General features: G+C 38.7%; 2 protein-coding genes across 2 annotated transcripts; both read right to left on the bottom strand.

Moving 5' to 3' along the window:
• Positions 1 to 103: 103 nt before the first annotated feature.
• On the bottom strand, positions 104 to 5,634 carry LOC309717115 (persulfide dioxygenase ETHE1, mitochondrial-like). Its single transcript, XM_082551419.1, has 7 exons — positions 3,472 to 5,634; positions 2,812 to 2,956; positions 2,220 to 2,368; positions 1,971 to 2,100; positions 1,750 to 1,839; positions 1,330 to 1,446; positions 104 to 1,187 (listed from the first exon to the last, which is right to left on the bottom strand). The coding sequence occupies exons 1-7, from the start codon at positions 3,679 to 3,681 to the stop codon at positions 1,141 to 1,143; spliced, it is 888 nt and encodes a 295-aa protein (XP_082407545.1). The 5' UTR covers positions 3,682 to 5,634; the 3' UTR covers positions 104 to 1,140.
• A 108-nt stretch (positions 5,635 to 5,742) lies between these two features.
• LOC309718013 (transmembrane protease serine 3) lies at positions 5,743 to 14,358 on the bottom strand (the record flags this gene model as incomplete). The annotated part of the gene is made up of 7 exons (XM_082552956.1): positions 5,743 to 6,380; positions 6,557 to 6,699; positions 7,070 to 7,204; positions 7,736 to 7,914; positions 8,436 to 8,764; positions 13,465 to 13,728; positions 14,344 to 14,358. The coding sequence occupies 7 exons, from the start codon at positions 14,356 to 14,358 to the stop codon at positions 6,075 to 6,077; spliced, it is 1,371 nt and encodes a 456-aa protein (XP_082409082.1). The 3' UTR covers positions 5,743 to 6,074.
• Positions 14,359 to 15,135: the final 777 nt, after the last annotated feature.

Raw genomic sequence — 15,135 nt, 5'->3', positions numbered from 1 at the left:
AAAAGCACGTGCAATGTTGCATTCAAGACACTTTGAATGTACAGTAGAGAGAGGCGTTTACTGAGCAGGCTGTTTGAGGATTGAAATACAGCTCTACACCATGTTCATTCAACTTGGAATTTATTTAATGACAGTCTTTGGTGAACATGAGACATCCATATTCACTCGGGTTTTCAGGCTCAAACCATCATCACCACAGGGCTTCATCCATAGCAGCAAAAGACATAAAAAGTCTGAGTTAACCTGGCAGGTAGTGTTCCCCCATGAGGAGAGAACCAGAATTGATACATGCAACTGATGTGGTGCTCTCTTAATAAAAGGCAATAGTAAAAAGTTATATTCACATGAAATCACTTGCTTATGAACATTTTGATTCTGGCCTCCAAAAACCTCAGGCTCAAATTGTCACACAGCTGCAAATTTGTGTGGCTGAGTCAAAGGGAAGCACTCTAAAACAAACCCGTCTTACTGGCTGAGGATCTGTTAAATACAAGAACAGCATGCATGGGTCACTGCAGTCTGATTCCTTCTTTTAGAGCTAGAGAGTAAATAATAATCATCATTTTCAACATATAAAAGGAACATGTGAGCTCATAATGCTATGACATGTTGTGCAGTAACATCTTAGCTGTTATTGATTTTAAATGCAAACAGCATAAGTTTTATTTTCCTGCTATTAAAAGAGGCCACTGCTTGTGGTACTGTGAGTGTGTGAGGCCTTGACTACACGACACAATTGTACCTTTTAAGCATTCACAAATACTAAACTGAACCTTCAGTGTAACAATCCTATCCAAGCTTTCCTCTTCCTCCCCAAATTTACACATAATAACAAATCTGAATAAGGTCAACTTACTTTTAACTTTACACAGTTAACAAAGGGTACCATTACTGTTCTCTCCTCAAATACAGATATTAATTATTTTGAATATCCAAAATAGAAGCAGATTTATTCCAAGTACAATTGATCAGTAGCTGCACTATAAATGATAACAGCAATTAAAATATACCATTTAGATTTAGACACAGAACCACAATAAAGCACTTTATGGCAAGTAGTTTGATTAATTCTGCTAAACAGACACAGAATGTCTATCACTGGGCAATGATGTCATTAGTATCGTCTTTCGTGCAGAACATTCAAACATGGTGCAGTCCACAAACCAGATTGGCAGGCACTGAAATATCTGCAACAGAACAAGGAAAAAATGTTTATAGTAAATGTGACGCCCAGCACGTAAAACCTGTGGTGACGTCTCATAGGCACGAGAACTAGAAATGTGGAGATGACATGGATAGTGAAAGGCTGTAGATACTATTGTTAAATACCTATTTTATTAGGCTTAGGGAGGTTCAGGTTGTTCATGATCTTCACAAACTCCTCCATGCTCTTAGTCAAGCGTGGGTTAAACTTGCGCTCCTCGCCCACTGTAGAAACCGTCTGACCTGAAACACAAAAACAGATGCAGACCAGTGTGACATCTTTAGTCTTCGTGGTCCTGATTTTTGTCACATGTTAAATCTGGTCAATGAAAACATTTATACAGAAACATGCTTCTGACACACAAAAGATGCACTATAAAAACAACATGTATACAACATCTGTTCCAGCTCCCATTAGTGGGAAATTAATAGCTTTACATTTTCAGTGCTTTTAAGCACAAGCTGAAAATCTGTATTACATAAAAACATTCACACTAATGACTCTATAAAATACATAAATGTGTGTCTGCATGTGTTTCAGCCAACCTAAGTAGTCATGTGCTGGGTAGATGAGGCAGTGGTCAGGCAGGGTGTAGATTTTCTCCTGGATTGACTGGTAGAGCCTTTTGGCACAACCTTAAGAAATGAGAGAAAACTTAGAAAACTGCTAAAGGCAATGGCTGTAATACTGCCCCCTTGTGTTCATACAGAAACACTACAAATGAAAATGAACAAAAACAAGCATAAAGCCAAAAGAGCATGCGTACCCTGCTGGAAGTCTGTCCTGCCACAGCCTCTAATGAGAAGAGCGTCACCAGTGAAAGCCATAGTCTGATCCCCAGTTACCAGCGTTATACACCCATCAGTGTGTCCTGGTGTCTCTCTCACAGTCAGAGACTAAAGAAGAGAAAAGACAAGTGTCATGTTAAATTAGTTTTATAAAGCAAACATAACCAAACAGGTATGCAACACTTACAAACACTCCATCATAAAAAAAGAACTTTTTTTCGCCATACGTGTCTTCCAAAGGGGATCTTGTCTCCCTCTTTTAGGTGGATATCAGCAGATGCACCACTGAATTTGGAGATGGCACTCTTCAGACCAGCAAGTCTTTTCTTCATTAGGCCAGTACTTGTTATGTGGTCTGCATGGCAGTGGGTGTTAACTTAAAAAAATAAAAAGAAAGTTTGAATGCGAGTCAAGATTACTGTATATTTTAATCTGCATATAAGAAGAGTCAGTGGAACACAGATCACTGCAAAATCATTTCATAATATTTACTCTTAGGTATTATTATAATATAATATAATATATACATACATACGTGCATGTATATATGTATGTATATAAATACACATTAACGTATATTGGCTCAGGGACAGAGACTCAATTTCAATTTCCCCCAGAAAACAGACGTTTAAAGAGGGAAACAAGTCCAGTACTATATTTATTTTGGCCCCAAGGGTAATAATGAAGTATGTTTTCATAAAGTTCATTCAAGCTTTAAGTAGGGCTGATCTGAAAATGCATCTTAATGTCAGGGTTAGGAAGATGGAGCACATTTTCTTAGGTTGTTATGTTTTAACTCAACTTTGGGAAGGTAGATACCTGCCACTGTCAGTTTGAGTCCAAGTTCGCTTACGAATTTCAGGTCCCTGTCAATGGTCTCCAGCACAGGATCAATGATGACAGCCTCCTTGGTGTCTGCGTCTGCCAGCAGGTAGGTGTACGTGCTGCTCTCCACTTCAAACAACTAAAGGGGGGAGGAGGGAAAAAAAGGTGAGTACACAGGTGTGACTCAGTAATAAATAAAAACAATAGCGCAAGGGTAACAAGGGTTACACACTCATTCATAGACAATGTTTGTAAGAGACCAAAAAACTGAAAGAAAGAACAGATTATAATATAGGGCAACTTGTTATCATATAAAAACATGTGTCAGGGAGCATTCAGGGGTCATACAAATGCCCCTGAAAGATTAGCTGTCAAGTTTTAGTATCCGAAACAAAACTGCGCATAGATCAACTTAAAGGGTTGTTTGACTCGAAAATGATCCACATAATTCATCCAACAACCTAACTTGGTTGCGCATTAAAAGAACTAAAATTAAATGCTCCTTATCAGAAATATAACAATGAGCTAAATGCTAACTCACTTCCTACTTAACGCCGTAAAGACGGTTGCAAAAAATCCTAAAGAAAATGTCGTTTTCTTCCTGAAGGCAGGAGGATCCAAACGGGCGCAAAATGGCAATCATCTATAACCTACCTGTCTGAAGAGGAGTCCATCCGTCGTTGCTATCCTGGCGCAGTAGGATCTGCTGGTTACCCATAGCGGCTGAGCTCCAGTGATAAAGCCGGGGCAGAAGCTCCTGCTCTGGGCTGCCGCGTAATTCAAGCCGTCAGCGTTTGTCCTGAGCCGTAGCGTCGAAGCCAGGGCCCGCTGAACGGGCTTCACTCTGCTTATTACCGAACACATAGTCGCCGATGTGTCCTGATTTGAACCTCTTGATAGCGGGCAACACTACCGCACGTACGCGTAGGTTCCGCAAAGAGAGACCGTGGGTAGTAGCACTATGAACTCTGTGTTACCTGCCGCTTATCACACTGACTGTCAATCAGTCCTTGGAAAAAACAACACAAGGACTTCAGTGTCGTTTGGAAGCTCCACTGTCACCAGCTGCTTTTACGGGCTGGAGCCGTGCCAACTTGTTTCTTATTAAGCGGTAAATATGGGTTTATGGGTAAGTGAAGCTGCCGGCTAACTTCCTGCACAGCTGAGTACCGTCTTCGCCGTCCTCAGTGAGACGCATGCGCCCTGGAATGAGGGGCCTGGCAATGTACACAACAACGTAGCAGCGGCCTACGTGACATTTACGCTGTCAGGCAAGTAAACATCGTCCAAACACAACCTTGTATAAAACGCTCAGTCATCCGCTTTAGTGGAGTAATACGGATGGAAAACAAACAACCAAATAAAAGCTTTGTGATGAGCTACATGAAAACAGTATTTGCTCCCTTTGTCGTTTTTTTTTAAGTCTAACTTGCATGTTTCAGATCCTCAAACAAATTTTGATACTAAGACCATGCAAGTAAATACAAAATGCATGTTTAACTGATGATTTCATTGGCAGCAAGAAATGCAATCAAGCGTTTATGATAACTGGAAATGACTCTTTTATATCACCATAGAGGAGTTTTGGCCCTCTCTTCTTTAAAGAATTGCTGCAGAAAGTGCTTAAGCATGAAGGGCTGGTTCAAAGTCATATCAAAGCATCAAAGTCCAGACAGTGACTAGGCCAATCAGACTTGCTGTTTCTGATTATTGCCCGATCATAACTCAAATGCCTTTGATCTTCAGGGCACGAAATGATTCCTTTAGGATCTTTTGGGAGAGAGCAGAATTCATTGTTCATGAATACTGGAAGTTCTCCAGGTGCTAAAGTAGTAAAACAGTCCCATATCATCAAGCTACCACCACCACCACGTATGACTGTTGCTATGATGTTGTTTTTATGAAATGTTGTTGAGGTTTCTGTCAGATGTAATGGGATTTGAACCTTCCAAAAACTCCAAATTTGTCTCAACGGTTGACAGAACATTTTCACAAAAGTCTTGGAGATATTCAAGATGTTTTTTGGGAGGGTTTTTGGTCAGCTGTGGTTTTTGCCTCGGAACTCTTTTTCCCACTTGATGAACGATCAATCATTGACCTTAACTGAGGCAAGCTCCTGAACTCCCGAACGAGCTGCTGATGTACTTTTGGATTAATTTTGGCAAGTAGTTGGCTACATATGGCCCATAGACTCTAATGAGTTTGCGACTCCTGTTATAAGGCCACTGAACACACTTAAAGAGTGTGAGAAACCCATTGAAAACATAATATAGGTTTTCAAAACTTAATTAATATTCATTTGTTTTGAAATAATGAATAATTGGTTTTATTTATAATATCTTGTTCATCTAGTCTTACTAGTCATACTAGTATTTAGTACTAATATTTATTTTATACAATCAAAGGAAAAATATCAGAAACTGCTTGGTTCCACAGTTTATCAGTACTTCAAATTTAGCTAACATAGGTTATCAGGTCATTTTCATCTAGTGTACCTTGAACCTGTCAAGTCACAGTAATCTATACACCAGCACTTAAATTGGCGCACTTAGACACTAAAGAGGCGCCATGCGCTGTAATAACTGTTAAAATTTGTGGTCAGCAGCCGCGATCAGACAGGAATACAATCCCATTTTCACTTTGATTTATTTGTTGTTTTGTCAGCTATACTTTCATGTCAGTCCTGATAAACGTTTACAAATGTATCATTACTGGCAGTAAATTTCTACTACAGATAAAATTTCTACTACAGATAATAGTGTTTCTATATTTCTATAACTGACAACAGTGACAGTGCACGCTATCGTAGAATGAACAACACTGATAGGCAGATAGATGCAAGTCGATCTTTATTGTCAGTTATCTCATTGTCAGATTTTAAGGTGTTGCAGAAACAGCTGTGGTGGTCTCGGCCGAATCCTCTGCTTTATACTGCAACAAAAAATATTAAAACAAGGACAATTTAAAAACTTTATTGTATATTTCGCAAATGACATTAATGTGTTATAGTGCATTTTGGCTATGAAAAGTCCTGCAGGGTATTAAAAGTAATCACATTTCCTGCATTTTACTGATGTATTCTTTTACTAATGCATCTAGTTTGCCTCCATCCTTTAAAGAACTAATATGTATTGAAATGTTGGTTCTATAACCTTCAACAGGATTTAACATTTAACCGTTAAGTTTTTTTCTTCTTTACTGCTGAAGTTTTATTATCTGCTATATAGCCAAACTGCTTATCTGTCAAGGGTTGTAGTTCAAAATGAAAATAGAAAAGCATTCTTAGATAGACTGTGACACAGATGCAGTAAATAAACTAACAGAACTTTGACTCCGAAACAGAGCGACAGATAAAGATAGGTTTTACATTTACAAGCGGTGAGGAAAAGTGCTTCCCATACCTGTATGTCTATGTAACGTTCAATCCACTGAAGCAATTCAGTTACTCTGCTGTAGACGCCTGGTTTATTAGGCCGTGCGCATCCCTCTCCCCAACTCACCACGCCTGCCAGCTTCCAATCCCCTTTAGATGTCTTACACACAAGTGGTCCACCACTGTCTCCCTTAAGAGAAAATCATTTCACAAACAAAATTTGTGAACATCAAATGGGAGAAACACAACTCTTGATAGATTGTAAAGTATATTGTAAAAGTATATAGATTGTAAAATATATTTTATATTCTTCATGAACCTGTGCTAGGTTTGTGGAGAGGAGATTTCATCTCTGTGGGTGTGTACCTGGCAAGAGTCAACCCCTCCAGCCATGCTCCCAGCGCAAATCATTCGAGGAGTTATGAAGAGACCATAGACACTCAAGTCGTAGCAGATGGATTGAGCTATTACCTTAACATGAGCCTGCCTTAACTCTTCTGACACATAGCCTGACAGAAAATGAAATGAAAAAATCAGCAGCAAAAAGTGAATGAAAATAAGTAGAAAGGGTTACTTGAAGGTGACTAGTGGAAATGTTACACAGTTCAAAAGATAATGAATGATTACACTTATATATTTTTTTTAATCTAGTAATTAAGTCTAACGTCTTAGCTTCAATGAGGATACTGTACTGACAAATATGGCTCTTTAAAAAGTTTTTGCCCTACAGTTTCCAACTCTGAAACTATGATTGTGAGTTTTTGAAGCTATTTGAAGCTCCAACTTAAATTATACTTGCGTTATCAAATCACTTTCTTTTAGCTCAGTTGTTAAGATCACAAACTGTAGCAAAAGTATCTGTCTTTCAGTGCAGTGCACCTGTGTTTTCATTTACGTATCCCCAGCCTGTGATCCAGCAGTCTGATCCATCAGGAAAGGACTCGGTTGGACTGGGTAAACAGACCGGTCGGACCCCACCTACAAAGAGCAGCAGTAAAGTGATAAAGGTTAGCTCTCTCTCGTGGTTATGAAATCACATATTTCCTTTTTCCTCCCACCCACGTTTATGATTGTAATACATGTTTTTCTCTTGACTTAAAAGTAAGTTTCACTTCTGACGATTTTGATTTTGTTAGGTGTTTAGTTCGTTCTTTCTTTATTGTTTTAAGTTTTGGTAAAAATTAAATATTTGTTTTGGCAATATGACAGCGATTGCAATGATTAGTGCAGTGATGTAAGTGCCCCTAATCTCCCCCTCAAGCCCAAAAGGGATTACACTTCTTGATCTGTCCTGATCTTAATCATAATAAAATTTAAATGTGCATCAAGTCACATTAAGTTCTTTTCATGATTCAAATGTAAGTAAATACAGTTATAAAAAGAGACAGTGAAACATTGTCTGTTTGTCTTGTGTGACATAAATTTGGCTAGTTTACATACATTCAACAAGTTACTAGACTCCAGCATTCATTCAGCGTAAAGAAAAACAAATGATGTGGTTTTCGTTGCCCTGATGAATGATAGTGCAATCCGTCTCTTACTTACTCGTCATGTCCATGTCAATTATGGTGCGCAGCAGTCCCACGTCATAGTCATTGTGCATAACCTTAAAGCCAGGGTGGTAGAGGATCTGCAGTGCCCTGTAGTGTTGCCCCAGAGAGTTGTGTGCAATGCTTACAGTGCCTGCCACAACCGTCCAGTCAGCTACTTGAAGCATGTTATTACTGCAGAAGAGTGACAGAAAAGTTAGTAGATAGAGTTCGGTTTAAGAAGCGGTGTGTGTGCCCACTAATTTTCACAGTTTTGTTTTTCAATGGTTTTTCATAATATCATACAACCTCCAGCATTATTACAATCACGGTTTAGGCCTCAGCCATCGCCAAATTACATGTATTTCTATTTTCACTTTAGCCTTGCAAACATTAGGAGCTGCTTTTGGTTTGTAGTTGTGCTCAAAAAATCCGCACCCATTGCTCATAATCCAAGATGAACACTCACGGGGAACAGAGAGCTCCATCTGTGATGTGATCACATCACAGATGGAGCTCTGCTCTGCTGCAGAAGGTGCAAAAAGGTGCAAAAAGATTTTACTTCACCCTTTACCTGCTTTTGACTTGAACATAACAGGAACACGGTGTTACCTCGGACTGAGCAGGTGGTCGTGACTACAGCCTTTGCTAACTGACTGTACCAGTAACTGAACTCGTAAACACTTCTTTCTTGTCATTCCTCGTGTCTCTCTTACTCAACAAAGCAGTGTGCTGCAGTGATCACCCAACGAGGAGAGATGATGGCACCACCACAGACGTGTCTTCCCCTCCACTGCATGCTGACTTGCCAGGCCCACTCGTTCTTTGTAGCTAAGGTTCCTCCAACAATACGCTGACCATTGCTGACCAGAACTGAGCAGTCTGGATATGAGATGAAGAACACGAAATCAAGCAAACAGACAATGAGTGCAAAAAAAAAATGCAAAAGCTCTTTTTGAAAAAAAAAATAAGATGACCATAAAGGTGGTTTAATTAATTTTAAGAATATAAGGTGTTTAATGTGAGAAATTATTATGGTAATATTCTACTAAAACCTTTTCCATGAAAAGACTTAGAAAAGCACAGCCATAATTGCCAGATGCTTGATGGATATGTAAGTAACATCTTTTGTTTGAGAGATGAGCAGTAAATTGGAGTGGCAGTGAAGATTGCCATCCTTGGAGCTTTGGAGACAAAATGCATTAGTTACTATGAAATTTAAATTCTTTACCTGCAGTCATATTTCCTGTCTGGTTCACTGGATTCTTGGACAGAACGGGCCTCTGGGTTGGGACAGTGCAGCTCCCTTTCCCACCACAGAGAGGAGGTGATTCACCCACCTCAGAGGGAAACAGCAAGAACTTAACTAATTTGAAGAGAGAGAAAAAACATTCAGATGACACAGTACAATGTCTCAAGTGGGTAGTGAAACATTAACATTAAAAACTCCTCACACTGAGATCAGTCTTAATAGCTGCTGGTTTCAAATTTGGAACCTCAGCAAACCATTTTACTCTATCTTTGCATTTTGGTTTCACTTTTTCCAACAATGTAATTTATTTCCCAGAAGGAGGCTTCATAGAGGATTTAATAACTGGCATAGTGAATGTTCAGAACTAATTAACTTGGGTTTTTTTTTCTCATTTCATTTGTATTTAATCGTAATCAGAGACACCTATTATGTATGCTCACTGATGTGTTACAGAAAGCAGTAAGGCTGAATGACATAACTGGGTGTTTTATTACAATTATTATACTAAAGTGGCATATTATGATGTAGAACATTCTAAGTTTTTGATTCTTTTTGCATCTGGCAAAAAGTCTGCAGACTTAGATTTTCTTTTTGCAATATTAGTGGTAACTGCATGATGAGAAGGTTTGTTTCTTAACCTCCTAAGACCCAAAATATTCTACTGCATGCATTTTTAATTTCTCTTTGATATTTGGGTATATTGGAGCCCGATGAATGTAAAAACAAAAAATTACCAGATTTTTTTCAATCTTATTTTTGTTTTTAAGAAAAATAAGAGCCACATATGAGGATATTCATTTAAAATTTTGATAGAACAGTAGCAGTATAATGTCCTCGTAAAAGGATATCAGGCCCTTGTAGAGCAAAATTGAGTATTTTAGTCTAAATAACCCAAAATGTGATGTCCACATATGTGGACGTCAGGTCCTAGGAGGTTAAACACTAGAATTCAACGTGCTATTGATGTACTGGAGGTACCTTGCTTTTCAGAGTGGGTTACCTAAAAGAGCAGAAGCGATAATCACTTTTATAGTGACAAAGATTCCCACAAACATTAACAGGTCACGAGATGTACAGGCATGGGATCTTGCATCTGCAAACAAACAAGAAATAACAAGAAATATTAAAACTTTGCAAGGAGCTCTGAGCTCCAAGACATCCTGTCTTCATCATCTTTATTAATTGACTGGGACAGTTGTAGTAAACCAAACTAACTGTGAGGTTTTATCATATCATCATACTTTGACAAATGTGTGAATTTTGGAGATCCCTTTTAGATTTTAGATAGGTGCGGTTTAGGTGAGAACAAGCCAAAGATGATAACCGTGCACATTTTCTTAACAATTTATCCAAATGAGAGCTGTAGGGGGCTGGAGTCTATATTAGCTATCACAGGGTGAAAGGCAGGCCACCAGTCTATCACAGGGTTAACTCAGAAATACGATTTAAGAAACACCAGTTAGCTTTGGAAGTGTTTGGACTGTAAGAGGCAGCTGGAGGAAACCCATGCAGCCACAGGGAGAACGCGCAAACTCCACCCAGAACCTGCCAGTGGATTCAAATGCAGGATCTTTTTGCTGTGAGGCAACAGTGCCACCATATGTTAATAAGCTATCTGGTGCCATTTGGCTATTATGCAAAACTACTCTCTGTAATTTGAGTTGTATTGTTATTGTGAACAAACAACCATCATCATTAAACATTTATTGAAATGTTGGTTCAGCCAGTCGAATTTGTTTTACTTGTCTTACATGTGTAAATTCTTCTGTGTGTAACTTAATGTAGTGATGCATAAAGGTCGAGGATAGAAAACACTTGTGCTCAAAGCTGTGATTATAGGTTTGAACATATGGCAAACAGGTGGTGTAACCATATGTTTTGGCTACATTTACAGTATTTAGCAGTTAAACTATTTATAGTTTATTATTTAAGTGTGATATAAACCTTAAACCAGTTGTCAAGGGCGATCAGTGTGAAGGTGAATATGCATCTCTGGGACAAAAGTTCTGCTCAGACAAAATCCTGAGGACAGAACACATCCATAATATGTAAAGCGTGAGTTGCATGAAATATAAGTAAGGCAAAAAAAACCCCAACAACTTTGAAATCAATTTTGTGTTTCACTGATACAGTCAAGATGGATTACTACTAGTGAAATGTGAAAACCTCTAAGCTGCGTTCGCATCGACAGGGGAACAAATGGTAACGTTTTGGCAACAAAATCATGAACTCCAGTAGATAATTTATGCTTTTTCTCCAAAGGAACTATTTTCTTGTTTCATCTATATAACACTGCAATGCTGCCTACTGTGGTGTATTTGTAATACTATGATGACGGCACAGTGTAAAAAATAGAGACTGAAAAAGTCTGCCACAAGTTTTTTCGCTTAAATTAAAATGGAAGAGAATGGAGAAGCTGATAAGCTGAGCTTATCTTCAACTATGCCTGCCTGAAGGTGAGACAAATGAGAAACTGAAACCAAAGCAATGAATTCTTTATAATTCTTTGCGAATCATGATCAGATAAAAGGATCAGCTGATGGAGTAGGAAAAAGAGGCAACGAGCTGTTTAACATGCTGCATGGTACTCTGATATGTCATTTTTATTTCTAAAGTTTAATTGCAAGAACTTGTTGCATTATATATTTACAGCCTTGCCAAACGCTAATGACAGATAGCATAGATGCAGAAATAATTAGTCATCGATACAACTGACAGTATCAGTGACAAATATGAAGCAGATTTAAAATTACAAATGAATTTTCTTTTATGTTTATTCTTATTATTTCTTTTATTATTTTCTTTGCTTTTTTTCTTTCTTTTCTTTTCTTGTCCTGCTTTCTATTTGCCAAAGGCAGTCCAAGAGAAAAGTTCCAGTCACCGCAGTAGGAGACCTTTAAACTATTTCATGCACAATGGCACCAAGGCAACTTTGAGGTCAAAAAGTGATAAAGAAAAAAGATTGCACAGGAGCAATAGCTCACATGTTATTACTGAGGATCTAAACAGCTGCCTCAGCAGTCTGTGTGTTAGAAAATCTATGTATCTCATCAAAGTTATAGTAAATTGCCAAATGACTGTGGATAGAAGCGGGTGCTGAAGTGAGAAACATATGTGCTATTTTTCAAAATCACATTAAGGCTGCTTCCTCAGGAGGGGTTCAGAGTATGCAAGAAGAAATTTCAGATGTGTTTGTCTTCAATCAATCCTCAAAGGCTAAGAGATTTGACTATTTACCACAGAAATATAAGTGAAGATTGATTAAACATTAATTAATTACCAGTGCACTGGTAATTAAATATCTCAATTACAATGACTAAGTCATCTTTTGGGATTCACACACTTTGCTAATAATATTTGATTTAAATCAGTTTTCTCCCATAAAACAAAAAGTTACACCTCACCTGTAAATAGCATCTAACACAAGTACTGTTGATTGCATCAATGTAAAGCTGGATCATTCAGTTTCATTTTGAAAATATATGCTTATCTAACTTTTAGGTTTAACGCTAACTGCTGGAGGTTATGGACAATGCTGGACATCCTCTGCACACGGTCGTAAATAATCAGAGGAGCCTACTCAGGGACAGGTTGCTTCTCCCAAAGTCAAGAACCAACAGACCTAAAAACTCCTTTGTCCCACATGCCATCACACTGTTTAACTCCTCGTTGGGGGGAGAGAGGGAGGGGAAACTGAGCTGTAGTGCTTTTTTTCACTGTGCAATATTCGCTATATTTTTTCTTATATTCGACTGTGCAATAATCACCCTGCAATAGACTCACTCAAATGTGCAATCCACTGGTATTCCTATTTATCCCTATTATATATTCTGTATTTATATATGTGTATATGTGTATATATGGCATATTTATGCTTATATCCTTACTCTCATTCCCCTTTATTGTATCTGTAACATGCAACTTCTGCTACTGGAAACTGAATTTCCCGGAGGAACCCACCGAAGGGATTAATAAAGTTTCATCTAATCTAAATGGGTACAGTATAAATGGGTACTTCTAAAATGCCAAACCTTTCCGTATCTGACATGGTGGTATTTTTGTAAAATCTTTGTGTAAATTTTTCTAAAATGCTTTCAGGATTTTAGGAACAGTTTGTTGCCAATTTACAGCCTCCTGTGAACAAAAGAAACTCCATAAAGTAATTTTTTTTAAGCTTGTGGAAGGAATACACTGGCCTACACAGAACCCCGATTCCTGATACAACCACATACATTTCACTATAAGTGTACTTCTGATCCTGTGTCAGCTGGGCTCAAAGATCTTATGAAATGCTTTCTCAGAAAAGGAGAGGCTGTTACAGCAACAGATAAAGCCTGCTGCACCCCAAGTTTATAGACTGCATGTAACTCCAACGGTTCGCACTTATAGAAATGTTATTTATGAGCAAAGCATGTTGGCCCCATGTTTCAAAGTGTGATTTTTCCTGGCACATTATCAAAACTGTACATTGAAGTAACACCTTCAATTATTACCATACCTGGGACTCCATCATGTAGCTCTTTTGGAAACATGATACCTATTGATGTGTCCTGCAGTGGACCTCCATCTGTTTGAATCCTCTGCTGAACTTCTTGAGGATTATCACTACAAGGAGCCGCTGACGTCACATTTTTTTGATCTTGGGCTTCTGAGGACACTGAACTAGAAAGTGATGCTTCAAGAGGTTGCAGCTTTGGGGTCTCATCAGAAAAGGGCAGATCTTCTGGATGTGGGTTTCCATTAGTTGTGGGTTTATACTGGGGTATGAATGTGAGGACTGTAGAAGGAACCAAAGACGATATACTCAATACATCATGACTGATTGGACTTTGAAAAGATGTTGATACCCAGTGCTGAGGCGATAAAAAGTTTGGTGCGTTTGCTTGATGACAAGAGCTGGTGCTGTCTTTCTGAGCCATACTTTTTAGGTTTTGTTGCCAACAAACACAGAAACCTTGGCTAGAACCTGCAAAATTAACAAAGTTATGACAAAACGTGAGCTTCCAACAATGCATCTGTAAGAAATACTCTGACATTCTGATGGATTTTGACTGCTAGAATTGACACATAATATAACGTATATTAAGTTTACAATGGGCAATTATTGACCTAAGAACTACCGAAATGCAGGCATGGTGCGAGAAAAATACTAATGAATCCATGGAAAAGTTATTCAAAGTTATTCAAAATGCAAAGTAAGATAATAGCACTCTCAAAAATTAGTTATATTAAAAAATATGAGTGGATACAACTTTTCTGTGATAAACGTGTGCAAGAAAAGACACCCGTTACCCGCATTGTTCATAACACAACAACTTCTGTGACTTCCTTGTGTGTCAGTCTCATCAACATATATTTTCAAGAGCGCTCACCTGAAGGTCACCCATGGAGATTTGCATGTATTGGCTTCATTTGTATGCATGGGATTATTTATCCACGCGCCTCCTCCACTTATTAAACCGGCTTGTACCACAGCCAGGAAAAGAAATGCATCACCGTTAGTGACAAGACTCAGGTGCCTGCTGGCTCCTGTGCATCTTTAATCCAAAGATATCTGCTCTCCTACTGTGAATCCATCCTCTTCAGCTCAGGCAGGTTACAGTTTGTCACTCGCGCTCTTGTGATTCTGCAGCTCACCTCGTCCTCCCACTTAATCCTTTCATTGTGTCACACCCTTCAGCACCTTTCTCCTTCTCCTTCCTCTCCTCTTCCTACTTCTCCAACTCAGGTTTTTCCTCTAGACAGAGCAGGCGAGGCTGCAGCAGTCAGGCCAGTAACAGATATGTTGTTGCTGGCAGTCTATGAAATATGCATGGGGATAATTGTGCACTTAGGTCAGAGTTTAACAACAGAAGATAATCTACATCATACCAATGAGCCTCTTCCACTCACAAGTAGGCCACTGTGTGAGTACAGACACAAAAACATAGTTCAGTTTCATGCAGATGAAGTAGATATGTATCTAAGAATAAAGGTCCCATTATGAATCTGAAGAAGCAGGATTGTTTCTGTGTGTCTTTTTGTGGTCACTCTTTTCAGTGGTATTTTGTTCATACTATCAAATTACAGCACGAGAGGGCGCAGAGTGGCGGCAGTGACAACTGACCCGTCGTAGTGTTACCTCACCTGTTCTAGGTTACAGTGACTTTACTTCTGGGAGCAAA

Source organism: Aulonocara stuartgranti (genome assembly GCF_965226115.1).
Source record: "Aulonocara stuartgranti genome assembly, chromosome: 11".
Lineage (NCBI taxonomy): Eukaryota > Metazoa > Chordata > Actinopteri > Cichliformes > Cichlidae > Aulonocara > Aulonocara stuartgranti.
The sequence above is the reverse complement of the archived record's forward strand: the minus strand, read 5'-3'. Positions and strand labels throughout refer to the sequence as shown.